The sequence below is a fragment of the Nannospalax galili genome, unplaced genomic scaffold (assembly GCF_000622305.1).
Source record: "Nannospalax galili isolate Female #2095 unplaced genomic scaffold, S.galili_v1.0 scaffold1127, whole genome shotgun sequence".
In the NCBI taxonomy this organism is placed as follows: Eukaryota; Metazoa; Chordata; class Mammalia; order Rodentia; family Spalacidae; genus Nannospalax; species Nannospalax galili.
This window is the reverse complement of record NW_008355784.1, coordinates 197,832-224,603: the sequence shown is the minus strand read 5'-3', so window position 1 is coordinate 224,603 and position 26,772 is coordinate 197,832. Positions and strand designations below refer to the sequence as shown.

Below are 26,772 nucleotides of genomic sequence, written 5' to 3'. Positions count from 1 at the left end.
GATGTGAAAAACATTACCATTGAAATCTACCTGATGACTTTATATCCATGCTTAGATGCCAAGGAGCTCTGAAAGTAACCAACTGTGACTAGTAATAATCTGATCTCTAGAGATTAGAAAAGTATGTGCAAACATCTTAGTGTCAATTGCATTAAAATGAATTTTTCTGTATGAAACTCTGTATTTTAATAATGAAATGGAGATCTTTTTTAAAGGTTAAAACCTCATTTAATTTTATGTCTTATAGGGTTTATACTGAGTAAAATATTGTATAACTGTAACAATTTAACTGTAATACTAAAAATTTACAGCCAATTTTGAAAAAGATGCATCTTAGCTCATAAAATTGTTACTGAATATGTCAATGCTGTTGTAATGAAATGCTTCTTCTAATTATGTGGTTATTAAATAAATAATAAACTGAAAAAAAAAGAGATCCCAAAAGTTTCACCAGAAAACTCTTAGAACTGATCAACATTTCCAGTATAGTGGCAGGTTATAAAATCAATCTACAAAAATCAGTAGCCTTTCTATATACTAATAACAAGCAATTGGAGAAAGAATACAGGGAAATGCTCTCATTCACAATTGCTGCCAAAAAAATAAAACAAAATACCTTGGAATAAATCTGACCAAAGACATCAAAGATCTCTACAATGAAAATTTTAAATCATTGAAAAAAGAGATTGAGGAAGACACCCGGAAATGGAAGGGCCTCCCATGCTCATGGATTAGATTAACATTGTGAAAATGGCCATCCTACCAAAAGCAATATACAGATTCAATGCAGTCCCAATCAAAATCCCCATGACATACTGCACAGAATTAGAAAAAAAATCCAAATACGCATGGAAGCACAAAAGTCCCCAGGTAGCCAAAGCAACCCTGAGCACAAAAAGCAACACTGCGGGGATTACAATACCAGATCTCAAAGCATACTACAGAGCTAGGTCATAAAAAAAGGATGGTACTAGCACAAAAATAGACAAATAGATCAATGGAACATCACTGAAGACCCAAACCCAAGTACACGCAGTTTCAGCCACTGATATTTGACAAAGATGCCAAGAACACACAATAAAGACAGCATCTTAAACAAATGGTGCTGCAAAACTGGATCTCCACCTGTAGAAGAATGAATCTAGATCCTTATCTTTCACCTTGTACAAAAGTCAACTCCAAATGGATCAAAGACCTCAACATAAAACTGGAAACCCTGACACTATTAGAAGAAAATATTGGCAGTAACTTACAAGCTATAGGTGTAGGAAAGGATTTTCTAAATCAGACAGCAGTTGCTCAGGAATTAAGATCGGCAATCAACAAGTGGGACTTCATTAAACTAAAAGGCTTCTGTACAGGAAAAGAATCAAAAAAATGAAGAGAAAACCCACAGAATGGGAAAAAATCTATACCAGTGACACATCTGACAGGGGTTTAATATCCAGAATAGATCAAGAACTCCAAAAACAATAATTGAGAAACCAAATAACCCAATTAAAAGATAGGCTAAAGCTCTAAACAGAGTTCTCAAAGGAAGAAATAAAGATGGCTAAGAAACTTCTCAAAAAGTGCTCAACATCATTAGTAATTATGGAAATGCAAATTAAAACCACCCTAAGGTATCACTGTACCCCAATCAGACTGGCTAGGATCAAGAGAAGTAAATGATACCAAAGGCTGGCGAGGATGTGGAGAAAGTGAACACTCATTCACTGCTGGTTCGATTGAAAACTCATGCAACCCCTATGGAAAACAGTGTGGAGGACTCTTGAAAAACTAAAAATGAACCTACCATATGACCCGGTTACCACTCTTTGGCATATACCCAAAGGACTCATCCTATTGTAGAGACACTTGTACAACCATGTTCGTTGCTGCTCTTTTCACAACAGCTAAGAGATGGAAGCAACCTAAGTGCTCCTCAGCTGACGAGTGGTTAACAAAAATGTGGTATATTTACAAAATGGAGTTCTATTCAGCAGTAAAGAAAGATGAAATAATGAAATCTGCAGGTAAATGGATGCATCTAGAAAATGTTATACTAAATGAAGTAACACAGACTCAGAAAAACAAACGATGTATGTTCTCCCTCATATGTGGCTCCTAGCACCAAATCCTTTTAAATTCCATGTCCTTTTATTAAGATGATGCTATACAGCAGTCCCTTCTTCATGAAGTAACTACAATCATCACAACTTCAGCTGAGCCTGATTGCTAAACATCATCACAATTGGGCTTGGTGATGGTTGTGCTCATTCATTAAAGGAGGGCCAAGCAGGGTCTTTGGATCCTCACCAGAGTATCCATCCACTCTTCCCAGCCAACTGTATGTAATTTGGCCCTAATCACACATCATCTCCTGGATTTGTGGAGGGCTATAGTATATAATCTGGGGAAGGCTAGGAAGAGAAGGCATGACCCATGCTAGGTAAATGCTTTCCAGTGTGCATATCCTCAGGTCATACAAACACCTCAGCAACCCCTCATTATCTTGGTAAGCTCAGTAAACTCATTGGTACCCCAGTAAAATTTTATTCAGACACTGGCTTAACACTAGAACCTTAAAAGGGAATAAGCATTGCTTAGTATCCACAGGAAAATAATTCTCAACACAGATGGAAAATTTGTTAATGTTATTATGACTCATAATTATTAAAAAAAGAAAAAGAGAATGTAAGATGTTAAATGGATATGGAAATGGAGATGTTTTCCAAAATAGATGGAAGAAAGCCTAAGCAAGTGATGAAGGTCTGTGTAGGTTTGTTATGATATATAAAGGATGAAACAAAAATAATATAAACATAATCTTAAAATTTCCAAAGTAATAGTTTAGTCAACTAGTTTAAAGAACAAAATATATATCCAGTCAAGGATTGTCTGAAAACACTGTTTTTTTCCCCAAGTTTTATCTACAAAGCACATAGTAATTAAAAGTACCAAACTGGTGAAACTAACCTTCTTGGATGTTTAACAGACATACTTTGAGGCCTATACTAATCTGGTCAAAGGGACTTAAAAGACAGTTTTTGCCCCTTGCCCGCCAAGGTTGACTAAGTTCCAGGGGACTAGGGAACATCTCTCAAAATGTCCTGTGAATGTGGTGAGTCACCTGTCCTCTTATTCAAGGAGGCCATGGAGACTCCATGAGATGGACTTGTACCAGTGTCCAGTCTACAAAGAGGAGGGTCAACTCAGAGGAATCATCTTATCCATGCTTCCAAGTGAATCCAGACATGGTCAAACAGGGCTTTTAACTGGTAAAAGAAGAGGAGCCAGAGGCTCCTCCCCAGCCCATGTGGCCCCTGAGCTACAGATCCTCAAATGACCTTAAGTGTAAAAATAAATTGATTTATTTGGGCCAACTCTATGGCTTAAATACCCAAAAGGAAAAGTATAACTAAAATAGTAAAGTCGTCAGTATATTTCTTTAAGAGTTCAATGGATTATATTTCCCACACATTAGGCATGAGTCCATATAAAAAGTTAAATAATTATTTCTCATTGATGATTTTGTTCCTAATCAGAAAGTGCTGCTCAGTGTAAGACTTCCAATCTTGGTCTGCAATACTGTAGTGCCCACCTGTAACTAAGGGAGACAATCCGCTATTGTTCTAAAATGATGGATAAATTTTTCTCTTATCTAGAAGCCTCTCAGAGGGAACTGACACTGATTCTAACCATTCCAACAACTATCAAAATAACTGAAAGCAAATCCTGAATCCATCACTCAAGTCCAGCCTTAGCAGACAAAAGAAAACGAGGAGGATCCCAATAGAGGGATGCTTTGGAAGCCCTTGTCAAGAAATTCCAATGGACCCTCATATGAATATTTGAAAATTGCCCTGCTCTGACTTTTTTCTAGTTCCCCGTCTAGAATTTATAATACTAATTATTCTTGCCTTTACTTCTCCTTCATAAAAGAAAAAGAGTTATGAAACTTAGGAGTCTTTTAGATAGATGCATTGAAAGGGTACCCCAGTTGCCTCACCTTGAGTCCCTCCCTGTTCAGGATGGAGGAAGCCAGAGCAGTATGCTACTCAATTCCCTATCTGCAAGTTGGGTAAACTCTTCAGAGGATGGTGTGATAATAGGAGGTAGGAACTGGCTCGGCAGTTAGGTTAAAAAGACCCCAAAGAAAAGTAGCCAGTTTCTTGGCTAAAACTCACAATGTCCTTGGGCCTCTTAGCAACGTACTCTGTTCCAAAGACCAAAGATGTGGAAAGTATTTGGGAGCTTTTATCTAATCCTTAAAAGATTTTAGGGTTACCTCTTCAGAGGGGGGAATGTCAGAGTACCAAAAAGCCCCATAAAAAAAGAAAAAAGAGTATATGAAGTCATCAGATAAAAGAGATGGGAAGATATGGGAAGAGTTGGAGGGTAGGAAGTAGGCATGGATTTGATCAAAACTCCTTATATGCCTGTAGGAAATTCTCAATAAATTATAAAAAACAAAACAAAAACCCTGCCCAGTCTGTCCTCAGAGTCAAAGGTTCTTTCGGGTGACAGCCAGATAGAAACAAAGTTGCATTTTTTTGAAGAAAATAAAAAAAAGTTTGTGAAAACTCAAGCCATTTATACTTTATTACCATAAAGAAAGTTGTTCAGCACAGCTTCCACAGTACACTTAACGTACTGATGTATGTAAATTTATTTCTTTTCAATTGCATACGATTTTCATTTTTCATGTTTGCCCATTCAATTTGCATTGACTCCCACACTTGTAGAACCTTGAAAAGTATACACTCCAAAAAAACCTGCATATCACAATGGGACAATGAGACCCCTCTGGGCACTGGTTGATTTGCTTGTGTGGGTAATCTCTGTTCATGAATCATTTCAATTTTTTCTTCTGCTAAATCTATTAGTCCCTAGTTTGAATTTGAGGAAAAGGTTAAATATATAAGGAATTGTTTGCCCATTATATCACAGACTAGCACAAACTATATCTGAATCCCTGACCAAAAAAAAAAAAGTGGATATGGTTGAGACAAAAGGAAAAATAGAATAGTACCACAACAGAAATATCAACTTCATTATTATCAATACCCAGTTACATGTATGTATATATGTGTGTGTTTACATATACATGTGCGTGTATACATATCTATCTATAAAATCTTTCCTGGTAGTGCAGATATATGAAACTTTTTTGGTACAAAAACAAAAAACAACAAAAGCCCAATATATCCCCATGTTTTGTGAATGACTTCTAATGTCTTTTATGTAAAAACAGCAATGGAAGCAATGTTACTTTTGGCCTTTTAAACAAATGACTCTGTGGTGGAAGGCAGAGGAACATTCATCTCAATATTCTAAAGCAAAGTACTAAGTAAGAAGAGTGCTGCAGAGTAGGAGGGAAAGGGCTCCACAGAGTTCATTTGTAAAGTCTGGGATCCAACCTCTTTGTCTTATTTTACTATACTTGGATAGGAAATGTTTTATATTTTGCAATCCTAAGGAGAATTTAGTGCATGTGTACGAATGAGTTGAGTAAACATGGGAGATTTCCACTGTGTCCTTCTGGCTGATATCATGATCACAACATACACTATTGTGTTACTGTTACTAAGTTGGTTTAGGATTATTCTGCCCCATGTTTGCTTTTTTTGACAGAAGTAACTATTAAAAATTGTGAAGAAAACAAAAAAGAATAAAAGACACTATGAAATATTAGATTTTCATATTCAAACAACACACTAATCTGAAAGAGACTTAGAGAGGATTCAAACACAAAATAAGCAAATTCTGAATAAGTAGTAACAATTTTATTTTAACCCAGTGTGTTGAAATGCAAAATATACTTCCAGCATCAGGATACAAATAGTATGTAACTCATCAAAAATGTCAACTGATTAAAAACAAGGCTGAAAAGTTAAGTATTTATACATTTCGATCTAGAAAGCCAACTTTCTTCAGAATTAATAGTTAAAATAATTTTAGCCAAACTCTATTTCCATATTTGGAACTCAATTATGCTTCATTTTAAAAAATGCAAAATTATATTATTCAGTAAGCTCTAATAACAAAAAATTTATATATAAGTATTCCTTTTCAAACATAACGTTCACATACTACCAACAAAGACACAGTGTGCTTTCATTCCTAGTGAAAAAGTCTTGCATTTATAGGCACTCAGTATTTGTTCAATTGGACCTACAATTTATATCATTCCACAAATAAAGCAGAACTCATAATCTGCATATAAAAATGGTTTGCAAAATACTCTCATGTGTGCTCAAAGTGCTGTCTATATTCTGAGGACACTATAGCAAACCCACACACTCACTTATGCACCTTTCAAGAATACAATGAATATTTTCATTTTATCCATGAGTTTACCTCTTTAAATTTATGTGGCTAATATCAAAGTATGCTGAGTTGGATTTTCACAGACTTATCAAAGTCCATGTTATATTTTTGAAACACTGGGTGTCTCCATGATCCAGATGTTTTTTGTTTCTGTTGTTGTGGACTAGCAATCTAACTGAGGGCCTCATAAATCTTCTAAGCAGCCTATGACTGAGCTTCACTCACAGTCCTTATTGACAATTTATTTTTTAAAAATCTGCTTAGAATTTAAACTTATGTACAAAATTTTAAACTGATAAATTAAATTAATAATCCTATTTTTGACAATTTAAGCTCTCAGTTCAATATACTTTAAAAGTCAAACAGTAATGTTCATGACAGCTATTAAGAGATTTGAAAATATAACTGAATTATAACTAACATTCTAAAAAGGCACTGTTTTCATATTTCACCATGTAGTAAGCTGGTCACATTTCTTTAGGATTACACTTTTTTCTGGCAATCTAGTCTTCCCTCAAATATAGTACACTTAAATGAGATACTTCAACTAACCTGAACTTTGAGCTTAAATGCTAAGCTCTATTTTCAGAAATCCACTCTTTTGAGCATACCACACACAGCCCAAGTAAATACAGAGATATACACATTCATACAAACTTCACTCAAATGACCATATAATTCATGCAAGGTTCTCCAATTACTATTTGAAGACAAAAACACATGAGCATTTAAGGAGGTAATGTTAGCAAGCCATACTATGGCACCTTCATATTTGTGCTCCAAATATAAAACACATTAAAAATTTTTAAAAATGAAAAAGACACATAGAGTGAGCAGTGTTTCTAAATCTTAAAGTAGGTTCTGCAATGGTGATCTTTCTGAATTTCAATGCTTAAAATCATTCTGGGGAAAGCCTTTTTTAGGTGTCCAAAGAGTAACAGGAGCAAGCTGGTAATGAAGATTAGACAGAAACTGAGCTTACTTTTAACCAAATGGATATAATTTTAAAATGAGAAAAGGCTGTTAGAGCACCCTGATAGGAATAAACAGCCTTTTATCACTTCCTCAAAAACCCATACTACCAAAATATATAATAAATAAAAATAAATCAACCACTATATGATTCTGTTAGTATAATGGCAGGCATTATATTTTCTGAAAAGTGAACATTTCTACAAACACAGATATTCATAGAGCACAGTGTTTAACAGTTTTGGTACAAACTGTGTTAACAAATCCTGAAAATTATCAATAAACACTTGAGTAAAGGCAAGCTGAAGAATTTAATTCACTGTAGTTAGAAATGTAGACTGAAGCAGTGAGTTAATTCACACTGTGTCATACACAGACATCATTATTTTTATGATATGTAAAAGCATAATTCCATAGCTGGACTGAATTTTTGTTTTTAATAAGACCATGGAAATTTTCTAATTAAAAATGTATTAATTTAATAAGACCATGGAAATTTTCACACTAAAAACATACACACACGTGTGTTTTTATACTGTACAATGTAAATTTAACAGGTTCCATATTAAGGTAGAATTAAGGAAGTGAATTTCTACTTGTCATGTTTTTTCACACCCCCCCTGCCACCTAAACATTTTTCTTCTAGTCCAAGTAAGTCTTCCTATTTTAAATTTAAGTTACTACAATAAAGACTCAAACTAAGATATCTGAAAATATGATCTTTACAAACGTGTTTGCTATCGACAACTAATGCTTGACAATTTTTCTCAATGTAAATATTTTAGAATTGCTTCAAGTTAAAAATATAGCAAAAATAAAATGTATTTAAAAACTGTAAGTGTAATTTTTAATTTCTACCCTCAATTTTAAAACTAAATGAACAAATTACACACAAACCTGGAGAATTAAGTTATGTATCCAGGTTTATGCACCTGTTTTTCCAGTGACATGCTTTTTCCTTGTGGTCCAACATAGATCTGTGTAAGAAGCACACTAGCAATGCTACTGCATGTGGCAATCTGACACTGACCACTCCAGGACAATGCACCAGAACAGAACTCACAGGTATCAAACACTAAGCATTTGTGTGTGTTTAAAGCTAAAATTAATTTATAATAAAGAATTGGCTTGTGAAAAAGTTTATAAACAGTTTATCCTGTTCACATTGTACGGAATTTCGATCATCCTCAAGGTCAGCACAATAACTGAAACACAAAGGAGAAAACAGTTTCATAATACGGCCTGGCATATTTTGAAGAGGGCTCTCTCCTTTACTGTGTGCTGCCCACAGGCAAATGATATCCATTTATTGTTCAAAGGAAAAGTAGATTGTCCAGACTCAATTATTCTTTAGGTGCCTTTTCCAAGGTATGATTAAAAAAGCAATAAATTAAAAAATGACTATCTAAAGTCCAAATCAAGCATATTTTTATCCATTATCAAAAGTATCCTAGGTGGTTGCCATGTGTCTTAAAATCTCTTCTAAAAGTTAAAACATAATTCTACCTTATTAATCCCCTCAAAAGGAGAAACAATATATGTACCATCCAGTATACAAAAGCTACACAATAAAAGTGCATATGTATCTTTCTTAATTGGCCCAGTCATTAAATGTACATTTGGTCATCCTGACTTTTAACAGGTAATGAATTCTTCATATAAATGTAGGTTATGAATTAAGATTACTTTAGCAAAAACATGCTTTTTTCTTACTGAAATTTTATAATCATTTCTCAATCATTATAAACAAGCAGAAAGCTTGAAGCAATTAACATAAAAACATCATAAATTTTACTGAAAGTTTGGGCCAATTTATTGCATATCCAATAAATTGCATATTCAATAATATCCAATTTATTGCATATCTGCCCTCTCAAACAAAAAATAAACTAAATTGAAGCAGTGTATTGCCATAACCTTTAAAGTAAACAACGCTCTTTCATTTTTAGAACTTAGACTGGAGAAATCTGGTAATCTGCAATACAAGTGCTTACAAGAAGAACCTAGTTTTGAGCTTTAAGATCACATAGGACAACCCTAAAATAATTCATTTTTCCCCCCAAAGTAACAGAAGACCCTTTTAAAACTTAGTATCCTCAGTTATCAATATTACTGCATTATGGAGCTAGTGCAATCCTGCATAGCCTTGGCCAAAATGACAAGGCACAATAAAAAAATTAAACTATTATAGGAACAAGTCATTGAAGATAATTTAAGGCCTTGAAGTGAATTAATCAGTCTAATTTAAAGCTGAAGTATAAATCGTATATTATCCACCTGCTATGTAAGCAATCTGCTTTTCCAGTTTCTGCTGTGTGGACAAGGAAACAGAAACGGCTGTTGCTTATTGTCTGTGTATCAGAATCCTTCTGGACCAAGGAGAGTGTCATTCCGTTTTCCTCTGTCCACTGAAGAGTCAGGACTGCTTTAGCCGTTTGCGTGGAATACCAAACTGTGGACACTGTGCAGCCGCTAGTGCTCGGAAGGCTTCTGCTACCAAGTGAGGGTGAGAATGAACCATGGACTTCCAACCCGAGGTCTCCATTATGTCAGTTGCTTGGCTGAAAAACACAATTAAGGGAAGTTTGCTAAAAGGATATTTCTCAAAATGCATTGTTGAGTCATTGGTTTATTTTTTTAATTTGTGAATTTTGAAACATTTGGACAGTCCTATATCTCTTTCCACGTACTCATTTCAATCTTTATCTTATTAGCATTTTCTGATGCAACTGAAACAAATTTTTCTGTGTGAGCCCTGCAGTATGTACCCAGATCCCCACAGTTCTAATCTAGTCATTAAGCATATCTGCACTAACTATTTGAAGAGATTCTTTGTCTTCTTATACATGCCTCTTAAAGGCAAGTTTTCTCCAGAGTTCCAATATTTAATTTATGCTTGTCTCCTTTTACTATATTATTCATTCTATTGCATCCACTATTCACAACTGTAATAATCACATTCAACAGATAACTCATATGTTAAATCCTACTGCTCTTCCATAAGAGTCATAATTAATCACCTGCTTTTTATTTAAATAAACTCAAGGCTCACAAATTTAGTACCATCAAATAAGACTTATTGTCTTCCTCCTCAAATTCAATTTCTTCGTTCTTCATTTCAGTTGAAGCTTTCACTGTCACTCAGTGATCTGAGGTAGAAGCCTGGGAGCCATCCTGGAGCCTGTCCTCTAATTAATCACAAAAGTCCTATTTAATTCCAAGAGATGTTGATCGTATCTAAATGAGGTCTTCATAATCTCACAATTGGATTGTTATAACTTTTTCATAATTTATTGTTTAGTCTAGAATTTGTTTTTCTCAGTCCAGCTCCCATAATGCTGCAAACATAGAGAAGACTATGTCGTACTGTGTTTCACTGTACACCTTTCTATAGTTTTTTAGTGAAGAAATGCGGCTCCTTCCTCACACAGCTTGCCACTCCCACTTCCACGCCTTGGCGTCCTCTTTGTTTGCTTTATTCATTGTATTCTATAAATACAACATGCTCTAAATGAGCAACAAATCTAGCTAGCTCGTCCTTTCCTTTTCTCTTCTCTGTATTCATCTACTTGAATTTGACCTTGTTTCTCTAGTACCGACCCTACTCCAACTTCCCTCTATCTAGTCTCTAACCTGCACACAGAAAGAATGCTAAAAATGTTAAGCCTTTTCGCCTCACCTCAGTGGTGCTGACTTGGAGACTCAGAGGTACTCTTGACCCCTCACCTCCTGAAGTCCCAATCCTGCACAATTATGCAGTATATGAACCTTGCTTGCTTTTTCTAGCTTTTTCTCATTATCCACCTACTTCACACATCGTTTTTTTTCTTTTCTGTGATACACTGACCATCTTTTCTTTACCAGCGTAGCTGCTAACAACACTTTAGACCTTATTTTCATAATTCTTTACAAAGGTATTCTCTGCCTAATAAAACTAGTTCAATACTTTACTGCAATTATTTGTTTAATTAATCTGCTATATACCATACTTGTACATAAGGGAAACATCTGTTGTACTTGCCACTATATTCTCTGTACTAAGCAGTGATACCTTGAAAACTCACTAAATAAAAGAGCCTATCAAATTAATAATCAAGAACCTTTTCACACTTCTATACTTTGTTTCATGCAAGCTTTTCACTTTGTATCAAATTACTATTGTGCCATCATTATGCTTAAAATTTCAACTAGTTGTTTAGAATCACATAGATATCTATTATATACTTGAACCTCTTAGTTTATTGATTCAATAAATAACTATTGAAAAGTTATATAAGTAACACAATTTCTTTAGAGTATATAAAATAATCTAATATTTTTAATATCAAGAAAGTTACACAATGTACTTTCTTAACAGAGTAAAAGTAAAGCTTAGTTTTGGGAGGTAACCATACATTTAAAACTACTTGATATATTTTATTTCTAGAAATCAAAATTCACAAACTAATAGGTAACCCACAACATACATATCAAATAGATAAATGCAATGAGAAAAAAAAAAAGTGAGCAAACTCTCTTTAACACTGTCCTTACATAAAATCTTCAACTTATCAACTCTTACCCCTTTTATTTCAAAAACAAAGACTACTGTATGAAGGAAAAAAGTACAAAATAATATTTCTATACTTTGTGTCCATTTAGCAACCACCCAACCTCTTAGCAATCAACTTGCTGCTGTCACTATAATATTAGGCAGCTTAATCTAACTTATAATGCAAGGTGCTTGGCTAATCTAAGCGGTATCAAGTTAGCACTTGAGGTAGATGCATAAGGATTCTGAGTTTGATAACAACCTAGACCGCACGCAGCAAGACCTTGACTCAAACACAAGCAAACAAATAAAAACCTCAACAAAGAAAGAAAGTAATGACGTTCACAGGGTCTGTGAAGTCCTAGCCTATAGTTCTAGCTACTTGGAAGGCTAAGGCAAGAGACAAGTTTAAGGCTATCCTAGAAAAATTAAGATTTTGCCTCAAAATAAAAATCTTTAAAAGGCTGGGATGCAGGTAGCTTTGTGGTACAGTATTTGCCTAGCATGTGCAAGTTCCCTGGATTCAATCTGCAATATTGTCAAAAACAAAATAAAAGTAAAGACTTTCAAGACAAATCTGGAGGGTGTTGTCTTCATTAGATTAAATGAGTTATTTCGTAGACTTCTCTGAATGCTTCTGAAGTGATCAAGGCTAGATTTCTAGTAGCCTTAAGATACTTAGACTCAATGTATATATGTGTTTAAGAAATTAGAGCACCCATTCTAATTTGCATGGAAAGCTGATCTATAATGGGAGTAGTAATTCATTAAAAGTGATCAGATTATTTTTTAATAACTGGCAGTTTGTTTCATATGGGCAACATTGGAGCCACACTAAATGTACATGAGGAAAAGGCTATGCAAATAGTTTCCCTTATACAGATCAGAAACTGATGCCATCTTACTTGTTGTTCCAGTTTTTCCCATCCTTACACCCAAGTTGTCGAAGTACACTGCACCTGAATTGAAGATTTAAACAGGGTTAAAAGAAAGCCAGGTGAAAAAATCTTAAAAAATTTAAATCAATGAATTACAAGTACAGCTTACCTATTAATAAAGTCTATTGCTTGTGCTTTCAACTGCTCTGCACTGTGCAAATCTGCAAGGACAAGGGTATCAGCAACATTTTCTACTGAGAGGTTACTACACAAAGCTTCTTCGCACATGACCTTCAGTCGTCCCAGTGCATACTACCCAAAAGAAAAATATGATTAAATATTTACTCCACTTATTAAGTGTTTAAATACATATTTGTAACTTAGAAGACAAAATTCAGCCAAATTTGTTTTGAACTAAGGTTATTTAAAATCATTAAGTCATCACTTAAACTTATGACTAAAATGTGAATGAATGCATTTAGGATAAAGACTAATAATTTGCACTAGAAAATTTCAATTGGCAAAAATACAAATATGGTGAATTTTAAAGGAGGATTTATATTCTAAAGTTGCTTTATTACTCAGGGATCCTGATGAGTAAGTTACCAGATTAAAGTTTATCTTTGTTCTTGTGTTCTCAAAGGAAAGAACTCAGCTCAGAGACAATTTAAACTGAAATTTATTCAGCACAAAAAAGCAAAGCAAGGCCAGGTGTGGTGGCACACACCTTTAATCCTGGCACTCCAGGGGCAGAGGCAGAGGCTGGCAGATCTCTGGGAGATCCAGGTTGACCTGGTCTACACAGTCAACTGGGGTTACAGGGAGACTGTTTCAAAAAACAAACAAATAAAAACTAAAACTAAACAAATCCCAAAGAGCAAACAAAAAAAAAAAAGCAAAGTATACATGCCACAGAGAGATTTGACTGTCCCTAAGCAGAGGAAATGTAAGAGCAGTCCACTGGGTTTTGCATTATGGATTTTTAAGGTTTTTGCAGTCCCTTACCTCTTGTGATCTCATTGTTAACTTCCTCCCCTTGGGTAGGACCTTTACTTCATCACACTTCACTGTGCATACTCTGGGGTCAAGATGTCCCTACATGCAGGGTGTGGTGGCACATGCCTTTAGTCCCAACACTCTGGAGGCAGAGGGAGGCAAATCTCTGTGATCAAGATGAGCCTGGTTTATATTAAGAAGTTCTGGCTAGTTGGGACTACAGGGAGACCCTGCCTAAAAAAAATCTGTATAGTTTTAATTTCTCTGCATATTAGGGTCCTCACTGGTGAGCATATGAGCATACACCATTGTAAAAAGTACCCTAGTACCTCAATTTCTGCTCTTGTAGGAAGAACCCAGCTATAGCTTTAAAGATATTGGACCACAAAAGGTCATCCTAACAACCAGGAGACCACACTCACATCAGTCTAGCTAGCTCCCTATGTACCCAGTCTGGATGCACCTACCTCCTTCCTGCTCATACCTGCCAGCTCTCTACTTTAGTCATTTTTCTTTTCCCCTATTTCACACTTACCATATACCACACACTATATTGTATTCATCAACTATTAAATTTTTAAAAAATGACTTCATTGAAAGCTCAATAAATCATACTCATAACCAATAAATTTTTTTGCAATTATTGGTCTAACATTTTATCAGCTTTATTGAGGTATAATGACATAGAACAAGAAAACAGGTATTTATAAAGTTTTTACAATGATAATTTAATATAGCCATAAACCCATCATCTACCCAAGATAGTAAATAACCCTTTGAAGTCTTTCCTTCGCACACCACCCCAGGTAATACCTGTAATACACTACTAACAGATTAACCTGTATTTTTCTGAAGTTTTCTATAAATACAATCAAACAATATGTGCTCATTTCTGTCTGGCTCTACCTCTCAGTGTGACTATTTTAGGTAGATGCATGCCACTGCTTGTGTATCAATAGTTCAGTCCTTCTTACTGTTCACTAGTGTGCCATTAAATATATATTCATTCACCCACTGATGAACATTTGTTTCCAGTTTTTTTTGTTTACATAAATAATTTATTGAGAATTTCATACATGTATATAAGGTGTTTACCAAATTCATGCCCATTCCCTCCCCTCCAACTCCTCCCATATCTCCCCATCACTTTTTTTCTGATAACTTCATGTATTTCTTCTTTTATTCATTTATTTTTATGGGGCTTTTGTTTCCAGTTCTTACCTACTATAAAGATGTTATAGATATTCACATAAGTTTTAAGTGGGCATTATGTTTGCTATTTTTTCTGGGGAGAGTGGAGGTAAATGCCTAACAGTAGACTCAACAGAGTATATGCTAAGTTTATATTTAACTTTTAAAGAAACTTAAGTTTCCCAAAGTGGCTATAACCATTCACTCTTCTCAGCAACAGAAGTCTCCCACAGCTTTGACAATACTGTCTTTGTAATTTAAGCCATTATGACAGGCATGGAGAGGTATTATCATCATAGTTTGAAGTTTTATTTCCCTAATGATGTTGGGCATCTTTAACGGACTTCATTGGATTTAATTTAGGGAAATAACTTTGTCTACTCAAGTAATTTGTCTACTCTTAGAAACAATACTATTTCTTTCTAATTGGGATTAGCATTCTTTATTAATACTGATTTTCCTTTCTGTGCAATGATCATGAAATATACCTTAAGACTATGTGAAAATTGTTATACAATTTATATTCAAATGTGTATTTTAGAGAAAGACGACAATAAATATGTCTGCAAATAACTGATCTTATTTAAGTTAAATCCTCCACAGGAAAAAAACATCTCTTCCTGATTCAACATACTTTCATATCTTGATTTTTTAAAAATGATTTCATTTCCATACAGCCATCCACAAATAGTATGTATTAACAATGCTGCAAAAGTTACTTGTAGTTTTCATTATATGATAGTTTCTATATACATCAAGACTGAAGACATTTTTCCTTTAAAATCCAGTTACTTACTTTGTCTGCAGCTGCCAACAAGTTTTCAGCCATTTTATCAAGATTTGGTGCTTTCCCTGTATAAACAAATCTCATCATTTCTTTAAAAACCTCAGGGTCTAAATCGTTTATTTCCACTGGACTCTATTATTAGAAAAACAAAACAAAACAAAACACAAAAAGGTTAAGAAATAAAGGTGATTCTGCGTGAATTTGACAGTAATAAAAATACAAATTAATGTACTTTATCATTTAAATATACATGTATGAATATTTTCAAACTCTTAAAATTGAGGTAAGAAAATCCAGCTAACCAGCCCAGGTCCCGCATAGGCAAGTCTAAGAACAAAAAACTCAGTTGTTTAAGTAATAAGAACTATGGTGATCTGGAAAGCAAATATCCTGCCACTGAGACCAAGTTAAGTATTACCACCACGTGATAAGTTTATCAGTTTCTACGAAGCCAAGGAGCCAGCTGAGACTGTACAGGGCAGCCTAAGTTAGTCTGTGAAGTCAGGGAATGTGGCTCATTCTAGATTTCACAGGAAATGTTTTCATGTTTTCCCCCTTCAGTATGTTGGCCATATATATATATATATACATACATATATGTGTGTGTATGACAAATACACTAACTCCATTCTTATTCAATATTGTTGAATATTGAATCCTTGTCAGATTTTAAAAGGGATAAAAGATTTTAAAAGGAAGCTCAGCTCTTCATCTAGCAGCAATCAGATGCCAACATCCCTTTGGATAAGATTGGGTTCTGCTGTTCATTTTCCCAGTTCTATGCTGGGTTACTTTCTGGGAGTCCATTGGGCCACCCTGGCCAACAACTCAAAGGAAGGTAACTCCTGTCTGGAATTGTTTCTTGTGCAGCCTTTAGCTACACACATGGACTATTAAAGAAACATACTGATCATTTTAATCTTTGGTTATACTTTCCTTTTAAGGTGAAAGGGTGTTTAAGACCATATAGTTGGCCCAAATACATGAATTTATTTTCACTCTTAAGGTCATTTGAAGATCTGTTCTTCAGGAGTCACATGGGCTTGGGAGGAGCAAGGGGCTGGAGATAGGCTGACTAGACTCAACAGATGGACTTGCACTGGAGAACAGCTGGGGGTGCTGACAACACAGTGGGCAGTGACAGGGATGACTGAGTATATGGCTCCAGTGGCGGGGGAAGCTATGGGAGGGTGCCATTTGGGATACGGGTATAAAGATGAATAAGACTGTTTGGGATGCTCTGTATGAAATACACATACAAAAAAAAAATCAGTAAAAAAAAGAATATTCTATTGTAAAGGACATTAAAGCTTATACATTTGTAGAAAATTTGTAATTTAGTTCAATCTATGAAGAAAAATTTTTAGAAAAAGAATTTTAATTCTGTAATTTCTCTGAATTTCATGTCAATTATAAAAGTAGGGATACATTTATAACACAATTTATGTAAACAGATAAAATGTTGCAAGTATTTATTGTCAGTCCTGTAAGTGATATTCAGAGAATATGCACACTGTCAATAAAGGACTAAAACATCTAAAAATAAAATAAAATAACACAAAATAAATAAAAGATTTTAAAAGAGATAAAAAAAAAGAGAAAAATAGGAACAGGGAACTTATCCCTACTTGCAGATAGTATGAATTTTTACTTAAGAGATGCTACAGATCCTATCAGAAGAAAACTTATATTCAGTAAACATTTTCAGTAAAGTTACAGGATACAAAAATCAACATATAAAAATCAATAGACTTCATATACATCAATAAAGAACTTACTGAGAAAGATATTAGGAAAAACATCCCTTTCAAAATAGTTCCACCAAAACAGAGTATCTACAAATAAATTTCACCAAGAATATGAAAGAACTAACTATATGATTAAAGTGTTTTAAGACACTGAGAAAAGAAATTAAAGATACTAGATGACAATGGAAAGACCTTCCATGCTCCTAGATTGACAGAATCAATATTGTGGAAATGGCCATATTACCAAAAGTAATCTACAGAGTCAATGCAATCATCATCAAAATTCCAATGTTATGGGGCTGGAGAGATGGTTCAGCAACTGATGCCCTCTTCTGGCCTCTGAGGGCATTGTATGACTTGGGTGCACCTACCTACATGTAGGCAATACACACTCATAAACATAAAAAAAAAAAAAATCCAGAAATTCATATAGAAACACAGAAGACCACACGCAGCCAAAGCAATACCTAGTAGAAAGAACTCTGCTGGAGGTATCACAATACCTGAGTTCAAATTAGATTACAGAGTGGTAAGAACAGAATGGTAGAAGCACAAAAATTGATGTAAATTAATGGACTAGGATAAAGGATCCAGAAATTACCTACACCAATATGGCCACCTTTTTGACAAACGTTATTGAGAACAAAGAGTGAAAAAAAAGACAGCACATTCACCAACCCAGACTTTCTTTTAAAAAAAATGTTTTATTATTTTTATTTTATGTGCATGAGCATATTGTCTGCATGTATGTAAGTGCACTCATGTCATACAATGCCCATGGAGGGCAGAATAGGGCATCAGATCCTCTGGAACTGGAGTTATAGACGGTTGTTAAGATATTATGTGGGCGCTGGGAACTGAAACTGGGTTGTCTGCAACAGCAGCCAGTGCTCTTAACTGCTGAGCCATCTCTCTAGCCCCAATGACTTTCTTTTTTTAAAAGAATTTTGTCTTATGTGTCTCAGAGTTTTGCCTGCATGTATATAAGTGTACACCACATCCAGCAATGCCCACCAGGAGGCCAGAAGAGGGCACCGGATTCCATGGAAATGGAGTTACAGATGGTTGTTAGCCTCCATGTGGGTGCTGAGAACAGAACCCGGGTCCTCTGCAAGTGTAGTAAGTGCTCTTCTTTGTTTTGTTTTTTTTTTTGTCTTTTTGAGACAGGGTCTCCCTCTAGCCCCAACCTGGAACTCACTATGTAGACCAGAGATCCTCCTGCTTCTGCCTTCCGAGTGCTGGGATTAAAGGTGTGTGCCACCATACCCAGCATAGTCAGTGCTCTTAAGCACTGAGTCATCTCTCCAGCCCAGCCAAGGATTTTTCTTAAAAGGACTCCAATAATATAAAATATGGTGTGAAGAATAAAAAATGGCACTACATAAAAATAGTTTCTGCACAGCAAGGCAAACTATTAACAGAGAAAACACATAGCTCATAAAATGGAAGAGAATCTTTGGAAGCTGTACCTCTGACATGCCGAATATACACCAAAATACAAAACAAACAAACAAACAAAAAAAAACACCAAAACTACAAAATTGCCTATCAATAAATGGGTTAACAAGATAAACAGACAGATGTCAAAAGAAAATCACGTGTGACCAATAAATATTTTCTTAAATGTTAGCATCCTCAACTGTCAGGGAAATGAAAATTGAACACAGCTTAATGTCAAGAAAACAAATGATAACAAGTGTTGGTAAGGCAGTAGGGAAAAAGAAACTCTTATTCACTGTTGGTGTAACTAGTGCACCTATTTAATTCCCACTATGAAAATTAGAGTGTCACTGGTTCTCAAAAAAAAAAAAAAGAAGACCAGAACTACCGTATGACTCAGCTATAATGCTCCTTGGTACATACCTAGAGGGCTCTATGCCCTACTATCAAGTTACTTGAACATTCTTGTTTATTGCAGCCGTATTTACAATAGCTAATAAATGAAGTCAGCCTAGCTGTCTCTCAACAGAAAAGTGGATAATGAATATGTGGTATATATTTTATTTATCTGTTAAGAAAAATGAAATTTGTAGGAAAATGGACAGAACTGTAAAGTATATTAAGTGAGATAACTCAGTCTCAGAAAAACAAAAAATATGCATGATCCCTCTCATATATGGATCTTATCTTTTAACATCTGTATGCATGTAAATAAGAGGTTGTAAATGAGTACAGACTATAAAACTAGAAAGGAGGCCATGAGAGGAAAACAAGAGGTGTTGAGAAGTGGGTGACAAAGTCACATGTGACACCAAAGTGTGAAGGCTACTGAGGGGTAGGAATGAGGGGAAGAGAAAAATCGAAAACAAAATTTATTTGAAAAATGTCACAAAAAAACCCAATTCTTTGTAAGCTAATAAAAATAAAAGTAGAAAAAGGAAAGAGATGTGCAAAAAACAAAATAAAGAATAAATGAAACAGAGAGCTGGGTCTTTGAAAATATCAACAAAATTGACCAATCCTAAAATAACCAAAAGAGAGAAGACCTAAATTAATAAAATAGAGGAGACATTAAAGTTACCAATGAAATTCAGAAAATCATAAGGATATAACTTAAAAAACTTACACAGAATATATAATTTCTAAATGACTATAATCTTCTGAAGTTAAATAATATAATAAATAATTCAAATAATAATAGTTTAAACTGATCTATAACAAACAACGAAACTTAAACAGCAATTTTATAAAAGACACAAAAATTCATTCAGATGAATTTACTGCAGAATTTTACCAGACTTTCAAAGAATTAGCACCAGTATTTCTCATATTATTCCATAAAACAGAGAAAGAATGATTTTAAATTCTTTCTACTAAGCCACTATTATCCTGATTTAAAAAAAAAAAAAAAAACTGTAAAAACAGAACAGAAAGTTACAGATCAATGTTTCTGATGAATATGAATGCAAACCAAATTCAAGAACACATTTATCATGATCAAGTTGCCTTCATTGAAGACATGGAGGGAATATGTCAACATTCAATAACTGATACATGCAATTCATCACATAAATGGATGCCAAGGACAGAAACCCCATGATCATTTCAAGAGATATAGAAAAGGCAACATCCCTTATGATAAAAGCCAGGAAAAACAAATAGAAGAAACATATCTCAACACAATAAGGGGAATATACAACAAGCCCAGAGCCAGTATAAGGCTAAATGGAAAAACAAAACCTTAAAGTACTTCCACTAAGATGGAATATGGAATACAAATAAAAAATGTCCATTCTCTCCACAGCTATTTAATGCAATGCCTGAAGTCTTAGCTAAAGCACTCAGAAAAGGAAATAAAGGGGATACAAATAGAAGAGAAAGAAGCCAAAGTATTCCTATTTTCAGACTATATGATCTTACATATAAAAGATACTGAAGACACCACCAAAAGACTAATAAACACTTTCAGCAAAGTGGCAGGATACAAATCAATAACCCAATCAGCAGCCTTCCTGTGTGTATCAGTGACAAACACACTGAAAAAGAAATCAGGTAAATAATCCCATTCACAATACCCTTAGAAAAATAAGTAAAATTAAAAATATCCTGAAATAAAACTAATCAAGAAAGTAAAAGACCGCTACAATAAAAACTTTAAAAGCATTGACTTAAAAAAAAAAACTAAAGAAGATAACAGAAAACGGAAAAAAACTTCCCATGCTCATACACTGCCAGGACTCTGTGCCAATAGTCATCCTGCCAAAAGCAATCTACAGATTGAATACAATCCCAATCAGACTACCAGGACCATTCTTCACAGAACCAGAAAATACTACGTTAAAATTCATATGAGCCAGGCCTGATGGCACACACCTTTAATCCCAGCAGTCTGGAATGCAGACACAGGTAGATCTCTGTGAGATGGAAGCCCGTCTGATCTACATAGCAAGTTCCAGGTCAGTTGGGGCTACAGGGAGAACATGTCTCAAAAGAACAAAACAAACAAACAAAAATAATATGGTAGTACAAAAGACCCAGGATAGTGAAAACAATACTGAATTCAGTATCACAATACCTGATTTCAAGTTCTACTACAGAGTCATAGTAATAAAAACAGCATGGTACTGGCACAGAAACAGACATATAGATCAATGAAACAGAATGTAGAGGCCTCGATAGAAGTCCACACGATGATAGTCATCTGATATTTGAGAAAGATAGCAAAAACACACATTGGAGAAAACATGGTGGTGTTGATGGGGCTGGAGAGATGGGTCAGCGGTTAAGACCACTGGCTGTTCATGCAGAAGACCCAGGTTTGAATCCTTGCACCCACATGTTGGCTAACAAATGTCTGTAACTCCGGTTCTAAGGGATCCAATGCCCCCTTTTGTCCTCTGCAAGTACTATATGACATGGGTGTACTTACATATAGGCATTAACACTCAAAACACAAAATAAATTTTAAAATGAAAATAAGTGATGTTGGGAAACCTGAATATCTACATACAGAAGATTGAAAATATATCTTCTTTCTCATCCTGCACAAAACAAAACAAAACAAAACAAGAGCAAAAAAGCCAGGCTTCGTGGTGCATGTCTTTAATCCCAGCATTCCAGAGGCAGAGGCAGGTGGATTGAGGCCAGCCTGGTCTTCATAGTGAGTTGCAGGCCAGCTGGAGCTACTGGGAGACACTGTCTCAAAAAGATAAAAAAAAAAAAAACAAAAACCACCCAACCCACTTCCAATGAATCAAGTATGTCAATATAAAACTTGAAACTGCAAAGGTAAGGACTCTTTAAATGGGGCTCTGGTACTTGGGAAATAAGGCATGGAACCAACAACACATGGAAACACACAAAACTAAACATTTCAGTACGACCAAGGAAACTTTAAAAAAAATTTTAAATTAAATAACCATATGGTTAGAAGAAGCATTTCATTACAGCTTTAACATACTCAGTAACACATTCCAGGACAAGGATACATCTCTTTCAAAGGTGGCTGCAAATTTTTAGGTTCACAGTTGAATTAATACAGTCAAACAATATTAAACTCAGTATAAACTCTAAGACATAAAATTGAATGAATTTTTACCCTTTAAAGATCTCCATTTCATTTTAAGATATGCTGTTTCCTACATTTTTAATGCTACTAACACGTTTGTACATGTGTCTTTAACATCTATCTGATTATTACTAGTCACAGTTAGTTACACTTGTACCCTCAGTACCTGAGTATGGGTATAAAGCCATAGGTAGATTTCACTGGTAATGTTTATCACCTCTACTATTTAACATGAATTAAATTAAAAAATAATATAATAACTACATTAGAAGCATTTCATTACAGCTTTAACATATTCAGTAACACACTCCAGAGCAAGAGTACATCACTTTCACAAGTGGCTGTAAGTTTCTAAGTTCAAAGTTGAATTAATAAAATTATACAATATTGAACTCAGTATAAGCCCTGTAACACATAAAATTGAATGAGCTTTTAACCGTTAAAAAAGATCTCCATTTCATTTTGAATATATTTTTGTTGCGGAAAGACTCATCGTTTTTGCTACTAACACTGAGATGTTGGTGCATGCATCTCTAATCTGTATGTATCTGATAATTACTAGTCATAATCAGCTGGACTTGGACCCTTGGAGCCTGTGTCTGTCTATAAAGTCATCGGTTAGATTTCAATGGTAATGTTTATCACCTCTACTAATTAGCATGATGTAAATTTCCATGCTTCCTCCTCAAATAAACTACATTTTTTAAATAGGATTTTGTGTGTGTGTGTGTGTGTGTATCACGGAGAACATCCTGAATCATCTTATTCAACTATACACCCGCATCCCAGATGGCACTTTCCCATAGCCTCCCTTCCCCCACTAGAGCCCTTAAATGCTGATATCCCTGCTACTGTCAGCTGTGTTGCCAGCACCCCCAGCCATTCCCCACTACTTGCCCTTCTGGTGAATCTAGTCAGCCTATCTAGAGGTCTTTGTTTTAGGAAGGTCAGCTGTTCCTCATCTAGCAGCAATCAGTTGTCAATATTCCTTTAGATAACATTGGGGTCTGCTGATCATTTTCCCAGTTCTATGCTGGGTCACTATCTGGGAGTTCCTTTGGCCACCCTGGCCAACAACTCAAAAGAAGGTATCTCCCACCTGGCATTGTAGCTTGTTATGTAGCCTTTAGTTACATATATGGACTCTTAAAAAATTATATTGGCCACTTTAATCTTTGGTTATGCTTTCCTTTTGGGGGTTTAAGGCCATACAGTTGGCCCAGATATACAAATTTATTTTGACTCTTAAGGCCATTTAAGGACCTGTTCCTCAGGGGTTACATGGGCTTGGGAGGAGGCCCTAGCTCCTGTCGTTTACCAGTTCTGCCTATATGAAGATAAGTGAAATATCCTGCTCAACCATGGCTGTCTTTGCTTGGAAGCATGGAAGAAATGATTCCTCTTTGTTGACACTCCTCTTTGTAGACTGGACACTGATTCAAGTCCATCTGGTGGGGTCTCCTCGGCCACCCTGATCAAGAGGACAGGTGACCACCACAATTACAGGACATTTTGAGAGATGCTCATAGTCCCCTAGAATTAGTCGACCTAGGAGGGCAAGGAGCAAAAACTGTCCTTTATGTCCCTCTGAACAAATTATTACAGGCCTCAAAGTATGTCTGTTAAATACCCAAGGTTAGGTCCACCAGTGTGGTACTTTTAATTACTGTGTGTCGTGTAGACAAATCTTGGGCAAAGACCAATTGTTCTCAGATAAATCTTACCTAGACATACATTTCTTGATTAGCTATGAATAATTTGTCAGTAGGTTGTTGGAGTAATATGGTTCCCTCTGGTTTTTAACACTAGCTAGGCATAACATCTCTTGCATTGTCTCACCCCTCCATCATGGTTTCCCCAATTAAGGTGCCCCCATTTTCCCCCTTCTCCCTTAAAAATACCCTTTTCCTATGGTCCTACCTCTCTTGAGCTCCTTCTTTCCCTTTATCTCCTAGGTTCCATGTATATCCTTCCCTCCCCCCTCTCTTAAACTAACCCAATTTTTATCCATATCTCCCTTATTAAGGCCTGTTTCCTACTGTTCTTCTCTTTCAGGTTCTTTCTTTTCCTTTACCTGTTTCCTTTCCATTATCCTGGTTCCTGCAATTGTATCTGGATACATACTCACTTATGAGGGTTTGGTTCTAGGATCCACATAGAAAGGAGAATATATGTGGATTTTTTTTTCTGAGTCTGTGTTACTTCACTTAGTATAACAGTTTCTAGTTGCATCCATTTACCTGTGCATTTCATGATTTCATCTTTCTTTACTGTTGAGTAAAACTCCATTGTATAAATGAACCACATTTTCATTATCCACTCATCAATTGAGGGACACTTAGGTTGCTCCATCTCTTAGCTATTGTGAAAAGAGCAGCAACAAACATGGATGTACACGTCTCTGCAATAGGATGAGTTCTTTGGGTCTATGCCAAGGAGCGGTATAACTGGGTCAAATGGTTGGTTCATTTGTAGTTTATTAAGAGTTCTCCACACTGCTTTCCATAGGGGCTGAACAAGTTTGTAGCCCCACCAGTAGTGGACGAGTGTTCCCCTTTCCCCATGTCCTCTACAACATTTGGTATCATTTGTTCTCTTCATCTTAACCAGTCTGACTGGGGTAAGATGAAATCTTCAAGTGGTTTTAATTTGCATTTCCCTCATTAATAGTGATTTGAACATTTTTTAAGATGCTTCATAGCCATCTTTACTTCTTCTTTTGAGAACCCTGTTCAGCTCCTTAGCCCATCTTTTAACTGGGTTACTTCTATTCTTGATTCTCTGTTTTTTTATTTTGTTATATATTCTGGATATTAAACCTCTGTCAGATGTGTCACTGGTGAAGATTTTCTCCCATTCTGTGGGTTTTCTGTTCGCTTCCCTGGTTGCCTCCTTTGATGTAGAGATTTTTTATTTTAATGAGGTCCCATTTGGTAATTCTTGACTTTGTTTCCTGAGCAACTGATATCCATTTTAGAAAATCCTTTCCTATACCTTTATCTAGTAGTTTTTTCCCCAATGTTTTCTTCTAACAGTTTCAGTTTCAGGCTTTACATTGAGGCCTTTGATCCATTAGGAATTGACTTTTGTGCAAGGTGAAAGATAGAGGTTTAGTTTCATTCTTCTACAGGCAGAGATCCAGTTTTTCCAGCACCATTTGCTGAACATGCTGTCTTTCCTCCAGTTAATGTTCTTGGCCTCATTGTCAACTATCAGGTGGCTGATATAAGATATACTCATATTTGAGTCTTCAGTTTTGTTCCACTGATTACGGGTCTATTTTTGTACCAGTACCATGTTGTTTTTATAACTATAGCTCTGTAATACAGCTTAAAATCTGGTAGAGTAATCCCCATGGCATTGCTCTTAGTGCTCAGAGTTGCTTATGCTATCCAAGGTGTTTTGTGCTTCCATATGAACCTTAGGATGCTTTTTTCCAATTCTCTGAAAAATGTCATGGGGACTTTGGTTGGCATTGCATTGTATCTATAAATGGCTTTTGGTAGGATGGTCATTTTCACAACATTAATTCTTCCAATCTGTGAGCAATAGAGGTCCTTCTATCTTCTGATGTCTTCCTGAAACTCTTTCTTTAAAGATTTAAAATTTTCATCGTAGAGGTCTTTAATGTCTTTGGTCAGGTTTATTCCGAGATATTTTATTTTTTTTGCAGCTATTATGAGTAACCTGCCACTTTACTGAATGTGTTAATAATTTCTAGGAGATTTCTGGTAGAATTTTTGGCATCTCTTAGATATATCATCTGCAAAAGGGATACTTTGATCTCTTCTTTTCCAATTATTACTCCTTTAATTTCCTGCTCTTGTCTTATTGCTCTTGTAAGAGTTTCAAGCACTATGTTAAAGAGAAGTGGAGATAGTGGACGCCTTGTCTGGTTCCTGATTTCAGTGGGAATGCTTCCAGTTTTTCTCCATTTAGAATGATGTTGGCTTCAGGTTTGTCATATATGGCTTTAATGATGTTGAGGTATGTTCCCTCCAGTACAAATCCCTCTAGGACTTTGAACATAAATGCATGTTGAATTTTGTCAAAGAACTTCTCTACATCTCTTGTGATGACCATATGGTTCTTGTCTTTGAACCCATTTATATGATATATGATGTTTATTGTCTTAATGTATATTGAACCACTACTGCATCTCTGGAAGAAAGCTGACTTGATCATGGTGGATGATTTTTTTAATGTGTGTCTGTATGTGGTTTGCAAGTACCTTTTTGAGAATTTTTGCATCTATGTTCTTTAAGGATATGGGACTATAGTTTTCTTTTTTGGTTGTATCTTTACCTGGCTTTCGTATCAGAGTGATATTGACTTCAGAGAAGGAATTT

The 26,772-nt window shown here is 35.3% G+C and overlaps 1 protein-coding gene across 2 annotated transcripts in view; it reads right to left on the bottom strand.

The window, feature by feature from the left end:
- Nucleotides 1–26,772, bottom strand: part of Spopl (speckle type BTB/POZ protein like) — a 90,441-nt gene that overhangs the window by 10,594 nt on the left and 53,075 nt on the right. Inside the window, exons 8-11 of one of the 2 annotated variants that reach the window (XR_607978.3) lie at nucleotides 15,677–15,799; nucleotides 12,863–13,005; nucleotides 12,721–12,774; nucleotides 9,562–9,845 (exon numbers count right to left, since the gene is read on the bottom strand). Coding sequence is in view for 1 of the 2 variants with exons in the window: in XM_008853343.3 (XP_008851565.1) it covers nucleotides 9,701–9,845; nucleotides 12,721–12,774; nucleotides 12,863–13,005; nucleotides 15,677–15,799 (465 nt within the window). In the remaining variant the exon portion in view is untranslated. Of the gene's footprint in view, nucleotides 1–5,746; nucleotides 9,846–12,720; nucleotides 12,775–12,862; nucleotides 13,006–15,676; nucleotides 15,800–26,772 lie in introns of those variants that run through there. The other variant, XM_008853343.3, reaches the window with a different exon arrangement.